Source organism: Balearica regulorum, chromosome Z (genome assembly GCF_011004875.1).
Source record: "Balearica regulorum gibbericeps isolate bBalReg1 chromosome Z, bBalReg1.pri, whole genome shotgun sequence".
NCBI lineage: Eukaryota > Metazoa > Chordata > Aves > Gruiformes > Gruidae > Balearica > Balearica regulorum.
The window spans coordinates 70,312,709-70,329,319 of record NC_046220.1 but is presented as its reverse complement, the minus strand read 5'-3'; the positions used below and the strand labels follow the sequence as shown (position 1 = coordinate 70,329,319).

General features: G+C 40.1%; 1 protein-coding gene and 1 long non-coding RNA gene across 10 annotated transcripts in view; one reads left to right on the top strand and one right to left on the bottom strand.

Moving 5' to 3' along the window:
* The window catches only part of FGF10 (fibroblast growth factor 10), a 65,348-nt gene extending 61,337 nt beyond the window's left edge, over window positions 1–4,011 (bottom strand). Inside the window, exons 1-3 of one of the 9 annotated variants that reach the window (XM_075739926.1) lie at window positions 3,761–4,011; window positions 3,278–3,352; window positions 2,616–3,180 (exon numbers count right to left, since the gene is read on the bottom strand). In XM_075739926.1, the coding sequence (XP_075596041.1) occupies window positions 2,616–2,952 (337 nt within the window). In that variant the 5' untranslated portion in view covers window positions 2,953–3,180; window positions 3,278–3,352; window positions 3,761–4,011. Of the gene's footprint in view, window positions 1–2,615; window positions 3,181–3,277 lie in introns of all 9 variants that reach the window. The other 8 variants (XM_075739918.1, XM_075739921.1, XM_075739920.1 and 5 more) reach the window with 8 other exon arrangements.
* On the top strand, window positions 2,208–16,320 carry LOC142599427 (uncharacterized). The gene is made up of 3 exons (XR_012832990.1): window positions 2,208–2,907; window positions 15,592–15,685; window positions 16,060–16,320. It is a non-coding gene; the product is annotated as an uncharacterized LOC142599427 (long non-coding RNA).
* The last annotated feature ends 291 nt before the right edge of the window (window positions 16,321–16,611 follow it).

Genomic DNA, 16,611 nt, shown 5'->3' with positions numbered 1-16,611 from the left:
TGCAGCATAAATGGATTTTAAACATAAGCATATGAGAAAAAGAAAATTAAGCCCCAAATTAGAATATTTCAAAGTCTTGTGTGTCAATAGTCACTATTATTTGTTTAGGAAAGTGTGGTTTTGAAAGAGGAACTTATACTAGACATTAAATAGACTTTAATCTTAAACAGGCTACAATTTAGTGGGCTGGCTGGCTAACTCTTTATGCATGGCAGAAATCTATTCACGTGTAATTACATATTTTAGACTATCTTAAAGATACCATATATTTGCATGGAATCGGTCCAGCTGGGGACTACAGCAACATTATGATGGCACAGATACAGGTGAGTTTATGAAAAGCATGGATTTTGTGAATCATTTGCAACATTTTGCTACACCGACACCCTTAAAATAAAGGCACAGTAAATATACACTTAAATGGTCTCAGAATGTGTACTTTTACAGAAAACACAACTTCACACTGCAAATTATAGTGACTATTAAAGAAGAAGATACAACTCTGACTTATCTTTTGCTAGCAAGGTCCTAATTGTTTGGTATTTAAAGATGTTGTATACTAGCTCTGATTTTGTGAAGTAAGTGCAGTTAGCAAGTTGCAAGTTTTAAGTTGATGGGACTCCTTTCTTCACTGCACATAAACTTGAGGGACAGTATACAGTTATGTATAATAAAAGCATTGATTTTCTTTTATATGAAACAAATTACATTCTCCTCTTTTTCAGTAGATATTCTATTCTACAATAACCATGACATCACCAGCAATGCCAATTCTCTTTCTGATGCACTGACTGGAAAACTAGGGAAAAAAAAGAATCACACCCTATAGTTACAGGGGGTTGTTCTTGCATGTACATTGAAGGAGTAAGAAGATGTATACGTATACTTCAGTGTATTCTACCTCTTCTTGGGAAGATCTTGCAGAAGCTCATGCATGTGTGCAACTTTACTGACTGAACAGTTCTGCTGGCTAAGTGGGACTGCTGAGATGAGTAGTTACTTCTCTGAGTACGCTGTTGTCAGATTGAGCTCCTTATAGCCTTTTTGACAGCAATGTTCTACACAGAACGGCTGGTGGTCTCAGAGATGCACACAAAGCTTTCAGAATCCCATTTTAGGAGAATGATGCTGTCCTTCTCCACAAAAAAAAAAAAGTAATCTAAGAAATACATTACTAGGACTTGATTCCACACAAATTCATGGAAGTGAAGCCTTCATCAGAGCTGTTTTTCAAGAATTTGGCTCTCTGAAGTAGAAAGGGAGGTGGTAAGATTCAGCTGCATAGACATCTGAAGCTTTTGCAAACATCAAGTGCATGAAAAAATGTGAAGTTACAAGGTGGAGCAAGTAATGTAGTGGAATACGATACAGCAGCCCTCTCCTCCCTGTTTATAAGCCTGTTATAGGTATTTAATAGAAACACAGCTGAATTAACAGTAATGTCTGTCATACAGCATAGCAACTTGCTGAAGTACCCCATACTTTACACATTAGCTAACAAGGGACCTAGTTAAGTCACTTTAGGTTGTTTTAATTTAACAGAAGATTTATCCCCAGGTTTATCTGGATTTATGTAAAACAACCCAAGAATCAAAACGTGTTTCTCCACCAGCGAAGCAAGTCAGAGGGTTTCCTCTAACACTTGCCTAACAGAGCTTACTTTCTCAGCATGCTCCTATAGTGGGATGCAGTCACTTAAGAGTTACAATACAATATATTGTGATTTACTACAGTTACTTCAATTTGAGATTGCACAGGCAGGAAAACCGAATAAAGGTTATATTTCTAGCACTGACAGCCAAAAATACATTACCAGAAGCATGCTATTACTAAAAGCCTAATTAGTGCTACAGAAAAGCTTGAAACTACAGCCATGGAAACAGCTATATGACTTTTACTTTGAAATAATTTCTTAAAAAAAAAAAAAAGTGACAATGAAATGCGTGTGAGGTCTGTGCGAACCCAGCCCCAGATGTTTACAATGGAGCGAGTAGCGGTATAGCGGCGCTGCAGCCCGGGAGCGGCGCAGCGCGCACGCCAAGGCACCAGCATCACCTCACCGCGGGCGGCTGCGCGGCCGCGCACCGGCTCCCAGCGCCCGCCGGGCACCCCCACGACAGAGAGCACCCCCCCCATCCCCCCCCCCGCCACGTTCCAGGGTCAGGGAGGAGGGAGCGAGGAGCAGACAGCTCTTGTGCGGCGCGGGGAGAAGAGCGTGTGTGTGCGCGGGGGAAATCGGTGCATTGTTTCAATATAGAGTTCTCGTCAAGGCACTTTAACGACAGGGGATAATGATTTTCAGATTCGGGAGACAATGCCCCCACACACTCCGCGCCACATCCTTACAAATCTTTCTAATTTGCTCTTCTGCCAAGCAAAGAAACAAACTGTGCTCGGCGAAGCCATTTGCAAAACAAATGTAACTGGAGAGATTTGCAGATACGGGGCTGGCGGGGAGCCGGAGGAGCCCACCCCGCCTCTGCCCCGCGCTCCCTCTGCGCCGAGGCGTCACCTTCCCCATCCCTCCGCGGCGAGGGGGTTCGGGCGCGCCGGGGCCGGGGCTGCCGCGGCCGGGCCGCTCAGGGGGCGCAGCGCGGCGGCAGAGCGGTACTTACTGAAGGGGCAGTTCTCCTTCTTGGTGCCGCTGACCTTGCCGTTCTTTTCGATCTTGAGAAAGTACTTGTTGTAAGAGTAGAGCTTCCTCTTGCGCACGTCTCCTTGGAGGTGATTGTAGCTCCGCACGTGTCTCCCCGCACTGGAAGGAGAGGAGAAGGACGAGGGGAAGGAGGAGGATGATGAAGAAGAAGAGTTGGCGGCCTCCGGGGACAGCATGTCCTGGGTGAGGTCATGGCAGGTGACAGGCACAGAAGACACCAAGAAGAGCAGCAGCAAGCAGCAACAAGGCAGGTGGGAAAAGGCTGAGGCACCATTTGTCAGTATCCATTTGCACATTGTACTGAAACTCTGGGCGCTGGAAAATGTCTTATCAAATGAAACATACTGGAAGGGTAAAACCTGGTAAAAGGCAAGTGGAGAGCCGGTGGTTGCTGCTTCTGGTTAGATCCCTCTGAGCTGCGATCTGGCCTGAAGTAAGTGCACCAACATCCATAACTCAGGGGACAAATCGCCTCAGAAGTTGCTGCCTTTTAATCCTTCGAGTCCTCCCTCAGAAAAAAAAAGCTGTTGGGTTTTTTGGGGGGGTTGCTGTGGTTAATCCTCTTTCCTTTTTTCTTTTCCCCACCCCACCCCCCCTCCCCATACGCACACACTCCCCAACCTGCTTTGAGACTTCACAGTAGTTATTTTGTTCTCTTCCTCACTCCTTTCTTCACCATCTTAGATGCAGAAAGGTCTGAAAAATAGATGACAGCAAAGTGAACAACAACAACAACAAAAATAAATAATAACCAGCGGAAAGGGGTGCTGGAAGGGATTTTTCACACATACCCCTTTACACACACACACATGCACTCACACTTTGTGGCTTTGCACCTTCTTCTGATCCCCACCCCCTTGCTTTTTTGCAAATCCCAAACCAGTTGCACAACTCGTCCTTTCTCACTGACAACCCCAGAGGAGGCAGTTTCTTTGTTTTGCTTTGAATTCTCCAGAACAGTATTTAAAAAAAAAAAAATCCAGAAAGAAAGAGAGAGAGAGAGACAGGGGAACAATCCCAATTTGTCTCACTCCCTTCCCTTCCTTTCCCTCCCCCTTTGGTTGTAAACAGGTTGGAAGCTGTAGCCTAAATGTCAGCGATTACAAGTCAGAGGTGGGATGTGCCTCTGGTGGTCAACCCTTATTTGCAGTGGGTCAAGCAGCGGTGGGACATCTGAAACCCTTTTGCAGCTGGAGCGAGCGGTGCCTGCCGCGGAGGGAGCCCCGGGAGCTGCCCTCGCTTCCTCCCGAGCTGCAGCGGCAGCCGCCGCCACCGCCTTCGGCTCGCTGCTAATTGCTCCTAAAGCGTTCTTCTCGGAGCGCCGGCCACCAGCATGGCTTGGAGACTCATGCTTTACTAATTTCCCTGTCTTCCAGGCTGAACCAATCCCCTCTAGGGAGGCTTGCCTCCCCCTTCACTCCCCCCCCCCGCCGCCTCGCTCCCTCCCTCCCCAAAGAAACTTGTTTTCTAGCGGAGGATTTTATTTTATTTTTTTGGCAGTGAAGTGCTTGAGAAAGCCACCTGGAGCTTGTTGCCTGCTAGATCTCCCCCTCCCCCCCGCTGGAGGAGGGGTTGGGTGGAGAGGTTGGAAAGAAGTGTATACTACAGGCAGACCCTGGAAAAGCAGATTATATGCTGGTCAGAGAGAGTAAAAAGGGAAGAGAAATAATTAGCTCCTTTTCCTTCTTCTTTGCCAGCTTCCATGGAGGTCTTTCTCCCTCCTTTAATGAATCACTGATTTCTCGCTTCCGTTGCTGAAATAAAAAGTTCACACTTTAGCCTGCTCTTCCTTTTAAGCCTCTCAAGATTTATTACGTCTGTTTCCCCACCCTCACCCTCCTTGTCTCAAAAGAAATCAGGGCCCTAAATGACCATTTTCTAATTGCTAACATGAGTCATTTACTGAATCACGCATCTGACTTCAAAGCAAAATGGGCTTTATTGGGATTGCAAAGGTTTCCCCATAAAATCTGTCTGAATATTTTGCCTTTTTTTTTTTTTTTTTTTTTTGTTTAAACTAATGCAGTTTTCTTTGCCAGAAAGAAACAATTTTTCCATTTTCAAGGCTATTTTAAAGTGATTTTTCAAGCTATTATTTTCCTGGAGGGGCATATGTTGTTGGTTTTTCCTTTGATTCCATCTCTCCTAATGGATTTGTCACTTCACATACTGAATGTTATGACAGATTTATATTTCTAGCCCATCACTGAACTGTCAACTGTCCCAATAATTAACAGGCATCTTCCATATGATGTGTTATCTTTTAACACCAGAATAAGGGATCAGGGACTGACAGGATATGGGCAGCATGCGAGACATTAAATTTTGGTTCAGTATTCAAGTATTGTAAAACATCCGGTTTGGAATGCAAGTAGGTGGAACATTTGCTAAGAGAATGGAGTAGCAGAGAAGTGGTACAGGAACACAGTAAGTATCTCAATACGTATAACCAGAACTTTTTTGAAGTAGAGGCACTTTAATAATGCAGATCAGTGGAATGCAATGGAAAACTGCCTATGCAATTACATTTGGCATTTGGAATAAATCTTAATTTAAACAACAGAAAATGCAGAAAAGAAGAAATAGTTCTAAAATTAGACTGATTCATTAGATTAGGATGTTAAATATATTGTTAACTTCACAACAGAAATCAGAAATTATTTTCTCCAATTATGGTGTTTATTCTGGAGAGACTCGGCTCCTAAATTTATGTGTTCAGCTTCTGGGGGTGACATTTAAACAGCCTTAAAAATGAAACCATTTAATGTTAAAATCAGTATGGTTTATGATGTTGTTCAGAGTATTTATTCTGCATGTATTTGCACCGACTGCAAAGCATTTCAGATTTTTTTTTTTTTTTTTTTTTTTTTTGTGAATCTGATTTAGGCTTTCCTTTTGTGGCAACTAATAATAAAAAAGAAATAAAACAAAAAAGAAAAGCAAAAATCTACTTTTTAGTGAATGCCTGACAGCTTACATGTATGTTTACAAATCTGATGTCAATGTTAGCTTGCTGTTTAGATCACAAAGGGTACAACAAGTTATTTCTAAAATTGAAGTTCTTTTGATTCCAACAGCCTAAATCAGAAATAATTACTATAATGTCTTAAAATTATACATTTGAAGCAACCTTTCATTTTTTTTCTTTTTTCTGTCAAATGCTGGAAAAAACAATGAATTGGCATTTTAGGATCTCTGGTGGCAAAAGAAAATAGTAGTTTGGGGGTCAAACAGATATATTTAATCCCTACTCATTAAAAAAAAAATAGGTACTGTCTTGAATTTACTCAAGAAGAGTTCTGCTTAGGCCTATTTCTAGCTTGTGATTGGCTGTATGTTGGTTGTAAGATCTTGTGGTTAAGAACAAAACCCACATATCCGGAGTTTCGTATTAAATCTGCTTCTGGCAGGTGCAATATTCAGTGCAATACTTTAAACTACTACAACGCATAGAGTCCTTTTCTATCCTGTGTGATGACAGGGAGGGCATTTACAAAACAGAGACCAAATGAAAAGCTAACATAGCTTTTTAGATTATATCTCATTCTTTTTTCTACTTTCTGTATAGCCTTTCTTTTATAGCACAGTTGAATCCCTAAATACCCCACTACTTTGTATTGTCAGGTCACCTCTTAGGTTAGCCTGAGAAAGCCTGAGAAAAGTTCCACAGGAAAGATGCACTATTTAACGGAATTCAATCTGTCCCAACAGATTTGAATCACTAACATAAATGTATGAATGTAGATTATATCTCTGTAATGAGGCCTGAATCATTCTCAGTTACTTCAAAGGACTGAAATTCAACCTTCCTTTTTAGCAGTAACAATCAGACCTTAATGGGTTCCTTTATTAATTGTTCCATTGCTAACTTGAAAAGCAGCTACCTTCAGTACAGGTCCTAGACTAGAAATGGTACCTGCTGCTTCTAAAACAGTGTTTTTGTTTTGCCTTTTATTGCTCTAAGATTCTGTGAAGTTTCCTGCGCTGCAGTTTTATAAATGCTGAATTACATTGATCCATACAGAATGAAATAAAGAAAACCCTTTCTAAAAAAATGTGCAAAAGGTAGAAAATAGATTTAAAGGATTTTCTTTTCAGGCTGTTTTCTTTCCAAAGAATGTTCAGGGAAATTAATTGCACAGGTGAATTTTAATGAAAAATAGACTAAGGAAAATATCTTTTTGATACTTGTAGCAATATCTTACCTCATGTTTTTGTCTTTTGATCAGCAAGGAGGTATGTTTTGGAGGGTTTTTGTTTGTGGGTTTTGTGGGTTTTTTCCTTGGAAAGTAGATGAATCAGAGAAGGAATATTTTAAGGTAGTTGGAATAGATTTTGCCTTGTATGATTTCTCTGAGGCAAGGCATTATCTTTTCTGGTGTTGTAAATAAGTTCTGTCTATGCTTTTGAGTGTTAATATAATCAACTCTCAGATGTCACCAGCCTCTCAGTTTGGATTGCTAGATAGCAATCATGACCATTTGCTGCTTACATTACGATGAGAGATGCACATGCATCTTCTGGTCCTGGGACCTAACTCTGTTCTTATTCAAAGTGTCAGGAAATTTGCCAGTGATTTCACTAAGAGAGATTTGGGTCGGGGATGTCACTTCCAGAGAAACAGCTCTGCCAGAATTGAGGTGAGGAACGCCAAATGGCAGTGACAGGTCAGATGCCTCTGTCTATATGTCTAACACTGCAGAACTTGGCAGTGTTGTAAAACACTAATCATGGTTATAAAGAAAAGACAGTGGCACGTAGTGTCCACAATCACCAGCCAGCAATGAGACAAGCTGTTTGATTCGAGATGCAGTGCTACTTGCTGAAATCTTCACACTGTGGAATTCATGCCCACCAACAAAGGGACTGAAGGCCATCGCATTTTATCTGAGTAAAGTATGTCTTAAAACTTGAGAAAAAAAAATCATTGTTAGAGCTTTTTCTTCTGGGAAATCTGCAAAATCACCATCATTGTATTTGTCTCTATTTTTTATCATTTCATGTGCCTCAATGTCATTTTAAAAGTGTCAAAATACTAATAGTATTCTAATTTTATATATAGAATGAGGTATAAAATAATCCCTTATGTTGTCAAAGATCAAGACTGAAGGTGGTGTAACTCATCTGTGTGTATGAAGCTGGAATAAGACGTATAAAATCAGAATACTATTTTAGTTGCCTGTCATGGGATTTGGTAGTGTGTGGAGCCTACTCCTTGGCTCTTCTGTGCACACTCCTTTCCAACTAAGCTTCCGACACTAGAGAAGAATTCGAGCAGAGTTTAGCAGAAGTTCATAAAATGCTTGTTTCAGCATTTCTTTTTTATTTCAAAACCACTTGTGTTTCTAGGTCAGACATAACAACAGACACGTGCAAAACATGTCTGAGATAACCAACACGTAGTTCAGCCAGAGCTGGTTCTACCCAGCCTACAGAGTCACTACTGAAAATGGCCAAGTGCCCAGCCCAGGCTGAGGCCTCAGGAAGAGTAAGATGGTACTCGTTCTGGTGGAAGAATGAAGAGTTGGCTGGGCTACCACTGCCACTGGTGATAAGTAATGATTAGCTGGACTATACCCTCTTTTATGTTTTTCTTTTAAGGAACAGAATCAATATATGGCAGCTCTTAGGACCACACAGGTCATCTTCTTGTGAACAGACATATAAATTGTGGGACCAGGCAGGATTTACCCCATTACTTAAATTAGTGGTATGTTTTTCTCTCGTGGATGTATTGGCAAGATTGTCTGAATGCTGTGCTTCAAGCAGGCAATTAAGAAAATTGTTTACTCTTCTTAAAATGCTAATTATGGCTATTCTCTTAGAATATGTTTATAGTTATGCTATGTCTGACAGAGAAATTACAAAGCGATGTATGACATTTGAAAATATCTGTATGGTTTTTGTTTGATAAATACAACTATTAAAAAAAGAAGAAGAAATAAGTAAAGAAATGCATTCTATGGAGGTCAGCTAGAGGAGACTACAGACCCCCAGACATTGAGCTGTGGTGCCATAAATAGCTATGTGCGTGGGTTGGACACTGACCGTGTTTAGTAATGGTCTGCTGGCAGCCAGTTTTGCATACTCTGCAGCACAAACATAATTAAAAAGGCAATATTTTCAAGGAGTTACTTTAATCTTAGAGGATTTGTTTTTCTTTCTCAATTCATACAGAACTACCATGAATGCAGGCCACTTATACTCCTATAAATATATGTGATTGAGGACAAAAGTGTAAGAAACTGCCAGGAAGAAGCAAAGGTCAGTCACGTCTTTGCAGATTCTTTCTTTCCCCCCCCCCACTCAATCTCATCTAAGCCTACCTTTTCCATGTGGAAACCTACCGTGACTCTGAGGAAATACTTTGTGCATTCCTATATACCCTCTGTCCACATAAACCTGTGAGTTTTCCTTGTAATGGATAATGCTGACTGTAATTATTTTTTTTTCCCCATACTGGTTATTCTAACTGTTTATACATCTTCTTCTGAAGATACACTATAAACGTTTTCACTAATTGTTCCTAGGATCCAAACCTTCAGCTGAAACAAGGTGTTGGCTTATGTGTGACATTGAAGCTCCCATTCCCTGGAGGAAACTTTCCAGACATAGACATAATTTGGTACTTAAATGTCATCTTTGCATCCATGAATTGTGTCTATTAATTTACTGGAAAAGGTCTTTGTGTGGCATGTAACTGAGGCAAACCCAAAAAAGTTATACACGCTTTTTTATGAGGAGGGCTGCATACCCTGAAAGGTGCTAACTATATGGTACTCTTCCTGGATCCAAACATGATCCCTTTTAGAAAGGTAACAAAGTCAAACCAAAATTCTGCAGCTCCGCTAGGTTCCATCCTTCTTGAGTGCTACTGGAAGGGAGCAAAGAAGTCACTTCTAGGCATTGCTTGTGGAGCTATTTGAAACAGAGCTGACAGCTAGGAACATCAGCCCAACAGCTGAACATGCTTGCCTCACCACAGGCAACCAGGGTAGCCAGCTGGGCTCCCTCTGAGCTAGTTAATAGCTCACACATTGCAGGGGGAGCTCACACATTGCCTTTTCTTTGTCAGTTAATTTGTAGCAGTCACTGGAATTAGTTCTGTGAGTAAGCACCTCTCAGCGTGAGGAAGGGTGATGGAAGTGAGCCCTTTGCTAGCCGAGAGGTGTGGGGCCAGGCTGGGAAGAAAGGGACAGCTCCCCGTGCCTCCCACTGAGCGGGCAGTGCCAGAGCTGCTGCAAGCCAGGCTGGGCACCTGTCAGCCTTCCTACATACGGCATCATCTGGGAGATATGTAGCACAGAAGCTCATGTAGGGTACACTCCACCTGTGTTTCCACAGAAGCGCTGTGCAGTGTTGGACACCACCTATGACCATACCTTTTCATGTATATGTGACAAACTTATCTCATTGAAGACAGCGTAAAAACAAAAAACAAATGTGGAGTCAGCTCAAATATACGGGATTTTTTCCTAAGCACTTTATAGCTTAGGGCATACCAGTACCCTTAATGTTATTAGTAAGAACACCATGACTCAGATATAATTGCCAGCTAGATACACCCTCCTTATTGTTTAGTCCTGGATTTAAAAAGGAACAGCCAGGCTCTACTGCTGTTCTAGGCTCTGTATCAAAGAACAAGTCCCTCAAAGTCAGCTTATTGCTTAGTTGTGATCTTTTTAAAGATGATTTTCTTCTGTTATAGAAGTACTCTCCAGCTGCTGATTATGATTTTGGAAATGCAGCTTAATTAGTTCTATATTTATTAGCAGATTGTTTAGCCTTTTATTGAGATCAAAATACAGAGACAAAGAATAACAATATGGTATCTTCTTTCTAGTATTATTTAAAATGTTTACAGCATGTTAAAGGTTTAAGTAACTCTCTGAAGACCAGTCATCCATTCTGCAAGGCTTAAAGAGATTATTTCTCTGTACAGCATATGGGTAACAACTGGCCACACAGATCCAAATTATTGCAGATTTTAATCATGTTGCTAGTTACTGATGATAACAATTAGCTCCTAAATGCCAGATTCAGTAAACTCGACATCACATTTCATGTATCCTACATGTAGTTAAAAGTAAAGCACTCTGAAAATGACACACATTGGTTTTTTGCACGACAATAATTGATAAAATACCTTTCCTGGATATTTCTAAATACTAAAAAAAAAACCTGCTGTAGTTTTTCTCAGTGCAGCTCAGAAATATGTACTCCATAAACCAGGCTGGAATTCACCAAACCAAGAGACATTACTGATCACAACAAGCAGCAGGAGCCTGTGAATATGGTTTAAGCTTATTCTGGGCAGTTTTCAAAAGCATACAAGAGCTTCTTACACCCAAAGAATGGAGAGAGGAAGCCAAAGAAGGAGAGACACCTCTATGTCTTTCTCTTCTACTCTACTTGTGGTGCTGCCTTGCCTCCGATATTCCTTCCAGCCCTGAATCACCAAGGTATCCTATTCACGTGATCACTTGGAAAAGAATATCATCTTGGAGCCCTGTTTGTGTATCTAAATGATAGAAATATAAACAACAAAAAGCAAATTTGCCATGGCAAACGTTGACGGTTGTCTGTGGAAAAGCGCTACTTAATACAAAATGCTGTCTAAGCAGAGGAGAGCATATGGAAGGGCTCAATAGATAGGCCAACCTACAGTATCCACAGATGATGCAGGCATAAAAATATTTGCTTAATTTCTGAGGCATTCAACACTAGTTCTTTTAATGTCTTCTGAACTTCTGTGAGTCTGTTGTACAAACGTTTTAACAAAGCAGTGGTGACCCTTGCTTCAGCCTGCCCCAATTCAGCTTCGTTTGTTGGTACTTGTGTCAGGCATACACAAAAGGCAGGAAACTCTTCAATTAATTAACAATTCCATTATTTATTTGTTTATTTATTTAGCTAGTTAGTAAAGTGGCAGGTAAATGCTCCCTACAAACACACTCTAGCTAGTTAGATTCATAGTTACTGAATGGCAATTAGTCAGAAAAAATTTTAAAAGCATTTACAAATAATGTATTAACTCAGACTATACAATTTAACTACCAAATTGTCTTCCTGGTCCTGGTTCCCTATGGACATGCATTCAAATTTGTCAACAAATCACATCATTGGATAAGCCACCACAAGTCACCACTCTGAGGAAAGGGGAATGAAGGAAATGAAGCTTTTTTTTTTCTCTACAGTTTGCAGTAAAAGGTGCTCCTTCAGAAGTCTAAGACTGGGAGCTTATGCACAGCTCCACTGGACAAAATGCTCCCTGGTGGCCTCCAGAAGAAATGTCCTTCCATTCTTGCAATTGCTTAGTATCCTCAAATGGGAGCTAAGGAGAAGCCATACATCCTCTGCAATGGAAACTTGTCCTTGAAGATCTGTTCAGAAATGGACAGTGTTGTGGACCCTGAAAATAGCCTATACTATTCTTGACATGGAGCATCTGCAGAGAAGTAATGGCTGGGATGCCATCTCCCCAGTTTTTTGATTGATGACTGACACGTGTAGATCTCCTTTCTGAACGCTGAATGGAATTGGGAGTAGGGAGAGACCTGGCGCCAAGAATGACTATGTCTAGCCTGGATTTCTGACGAAAGCAAATCAGTCAACATCAGCTAATGTGTAAAAAGTATTGACCTCTACAACAGGAGCAAATGTGCAAGTCATATCTATGAAGAGATAATTACTGAGGTTAATGTCAGGGAGAAAACCGCAAGTCAACTCACTGAATCATGACATAGAAAACACTACCCATAAATAAGACCCTCTAATTTCTTAGCAATCTTTAAGCAAAACTGGGCTTGGCCCTACAGAACTTTGGGCCCTCTGCCAGCCATCTAGACAATTTCTTATGCCTGTGCTTTAGCACCTGCACATTCCAATAAATTTCAATATGACAGCACATATGTTCAAAGCTACATGTGTGTTAAAGTACTCTTAGGGCTGCTTTATTCAGCTTTTCCTACTCATACTTTCAGCTGGCTTATAAACAATTCCTTAGGTGTGAACTTCTTGTAGAAATCTGGGTATCAGGAGTGAGATTCTGAAGATTTTTAAGGGATTAAAACCTACCCAAAATGTGAGAATAAAAACTATTTTTTCATGGCACTTTTCCAAGTCTGACAGATACTAACATTTTCATAACTGGAAAGAATGGTACCAAAGTAGCCATTATATATCCTTCAGGAGAAGGTCATTATTATGGCACAATGTTTGGTGGTTCTGATGAGCATTACAAGGAACCAGTAGGTTGCATGAGCTTTTTCATGGGAAGTTTCAAAAGTTGGAAAGAAATTTGTTGGGTTGTTCTAGGTGGACCTGATTTGTGCAGGGATGAGTTTAGATGGTTGCTAGATTCTCTCCTATAGTTTCATGATTCTGAAGAAAGCAAATAGGTTTTGCTTAAAAGCTTAACAAAATGCTTGCATTACTAAGTGACATCTCCTGCGAAACTACAGCATAAGGAAGAACAGAGCAAGCTCTCCCATCCATTCACAATAATTTATTTTCCACTTCTTTTTATGAGGATCCTCTCTAAAACTCTTAATTCTGCAAAACTTAGAGAATAAACAGGACTCAAATTTCGGTTGATTCTGGGCAGCTGACTTCAACAGATTCTATGTGGTTTTCCTGAGCTGACCAAACTGCTGAAAATACATGAGGGTGTGACAATTCTAGAAATTCCCTGGAAATTCCCAGTGTAGACTAAGGAAGACAGTAATTAATGCTCATTCAGTGTATGATGATTTTTTTCATTCTTCCTATATTTTTTCCAGTGTAGTATATTCGTGCTGTATGCACATCCACTAGGAGTTTGATTTAGCAGTTTGTTTTATACAGTGCACTGAATACCTGTCAGATAGTATGACTATTTGATCACATCTGAGTGAAAAAATCAATAGCATTGCAGCAAAAGGCTTCTACTTTTGTTTCTAATCCTTGGGGTTTTTTAACTATGTTCTCCATTCATATAGAGGGTTTGCTATCTGTTAAAAAAAAAACAAAACAACCCATAAAACATAAAAGAATGCTAACAATCCATTAAATTCTGGGATACAAATTTCCCCTAGATTAAATATGACATTTGCTTTAAGTAATGTTTTTTTTCCCATAATAATTGCTGGGTGATTTTGATTTAGAAAGACAAGTGAACAACATTTAAAGTCTTCAAGACTCACTATTGCATTACTGTAACATAAGAATAACTTTGCTTGTTAAGCGAACATTTGTAACCAATTAGCCTGAAGAATGCATCCTTACAGCTGAGAAAAAGAGGACCTCTTCAGCTACCCTTGTTGCTCTGTCTTGGACCTTGGTCTGCTATGGCATAGGAGCTTTGTGTGCACTTGCTTCATGCACCAAGGTATTTTGCTGGGGATGGTAGTAGCAGAGAATATGTAGACTGAGTTCCTTTTACTCCTCTGATGCTGCGTTAGAGGAAGGAATCTTTTGCTGGTGATATTATCATCCTTCATGGAAAGGGGGGAAAAAATCTCACAAGAAGCTACCTGACTCAGAAGGGCTTCATCTGTCATGATGCTGTTTATTTGTCACTCTTAATCAAGGCTACGTTAACAATCCAGATTGTTAACCAATTCTTTTTTGTACTCGTAGAGCTACTGGCAGTTTTAAGTTGTGTCAAGAATTTAACCATGTTAATTGTGTCAAAGATTTAACTGTGTAAATACTCCATAAGTTTGAAGTAGTCTTGTCTTTGTCTTTTATTGAGCCAGATTTTGTGGTATTTTCTGTGTAGATAAAAGACGTGGAAAACTGGGAACTATACTAAGAATCATATCCTCAGATAGTCGGCATTCAGACAAATAATTCAATAATAAAAACTCAGGAAGTTGTAACTTATAGTGCCACAAACCCTGACTGAATCAACCTCTTGAGTAATGTGTGTGGGTACACACACCCTCCCTCCCTATCCCTTCACCGACATCATTTTGCAACATTCTTGAAATTAGCTGTAATAAATATGACAGTGAGTTAAGGTACTAAGGACCTGAACTAGGCCTGGACAGTGTTTGACCCATGTCAGACCAGTTACTGATTATGCCTTTACATCACAGTCAGAATGTCATTTCTTATGGGTAGGTGCAAGATGTCTAAAACATTCTTCCTACATATTTTTTGGAGAAAATGTATGAGTTACAAAGTTGGAATCTGAACTGAAACACTGTAAGAAACACCAAAAATTGCTGGGTGTCTGGAGACATCATCATGTCAACAAGTGAGCTCCTGGTTCTGTGCAATATAACTACCATGAGAATCTGTTCATAATAAAGGATTTCGGCACTGTGATGTTCATCATCATAGTCCCTAAGTATCAGATGCTTTGCTCCTCTAGAAGAAGCCACAGCCTGTTTCATCTAGATTGCTGTCTGTATACCTAAGAGAAAACATACTCACCTGGTTACCACTCTGTTGAAGACCTAGGTGCTGTTTCCTTACTAGAGGAAGATGCTGCCTTCTTCTTTGAATGTATAGACATTTCAGGTAAATCTTCTTTGTTCAAATGAAGTAGGAATCGGTACTTGCAAACAGAGGTGAAAGCACAAGTGGCCATCACTTTTCATCCACAGGTTCTTACTAACTTGATGGGATTTTTCAGTTCAAATCGCTGTGCCTGAAGAGGATTTAGGTCCGCATTTCCAGTCCAACAAAGTGCTTGAGCCATGTTAGGTGAAATAATCTCTCTTCTTCTTACTCACTTCTAATGTTTTTCTGCTTGGCATGCACTCATATCCAGAAAAACACCAACTGTGGTTAAAGGGTTTAACTAGGGTTAAAGCTTTCCTCTTAAAATAAAGATTTAAGGTCCCAGTCAATGCTCCAGGGTATGTTTATGCATTTTACGACACCTAATGCAAAATAAATAGCAGCAGTCCAAGCAGGCACTGAAATTCAAGTCTCCCTTCTCACAGGTATGATAACACCCACTGGATTGAATCCCTCATGGAAATAAGCAGATTTCATTTCAGGATTCCAGCAGGACATGTGCTTACACCATGATAGAAGGTAGGCACTAGTGTGCAGAGTTGCTTGGTACTGTCCAAGTTTAGGTGCTTTCTTACACAGTAGAAGTTGATTTGTAGGTTCCAATGCACCTTTGTTGAAGCCTGAGGCCCCTAGGAACTTTAAACAATCTCTGAGCAAAGGTTTTCAAAAGTTCAGTTGATTAGATGAATAAGGCTGCCTTAAATTCCCATTTTGGATACTGCAAATACCCCTGGGTTAACATTAGTTGCCCAAGGTTAGTGCTGTGGAATAAATTATATGCCACATGCCTGAACTATATTTTGCCTTCAAAAAGGGTAAGATCAGAGTAAAATACAAAACCAATACAATTTAACGATGAGACCATTACCAAGAGACCTCAAAATGCTTTTCAGAGGAAATCCATATTACATACTACAAAACTGAGGTACAAGCTATGGAAGTGACTTGCTGAAGGCAACCCAGAAGGCCAGGAGCAGAAGTACAAGCCAAATCTCCAGAATCCGGGTCTGCTACTCCATCTGTGCAGCAATTTTTTTCTTTACGTGTAGTATTGACTTACTTTGGATTGTAAAATAGCTGACAAAATAAGATTTTGCTTATCTGCTTATTTGTTCATTTGCCATTTTTCTCATCTGATGTATTTTAACATTTTAAGAAATAAACCATTGAATTTGCTTCTCTATTTCTCAATTACATCTTGCCTTTCTTTTTTAATTACTACCAGCTTTGTACATGGTAGGCTTTCTTTAAAATATGGAATAAAATTTGCATCTATGATTAATAAAGATTCTATTTTTTTCATAAACACTAAAGCCAGAAATAACTATTATGGCTATCAGATCCATCTTGTCATCTTGTGTTGTAACATATACTACAGAGAACTCCTCTTTCCTGTGTCTATCTTCCACACAATTCCTGCAGCTGGTACAGTAACTTGTGGTTAA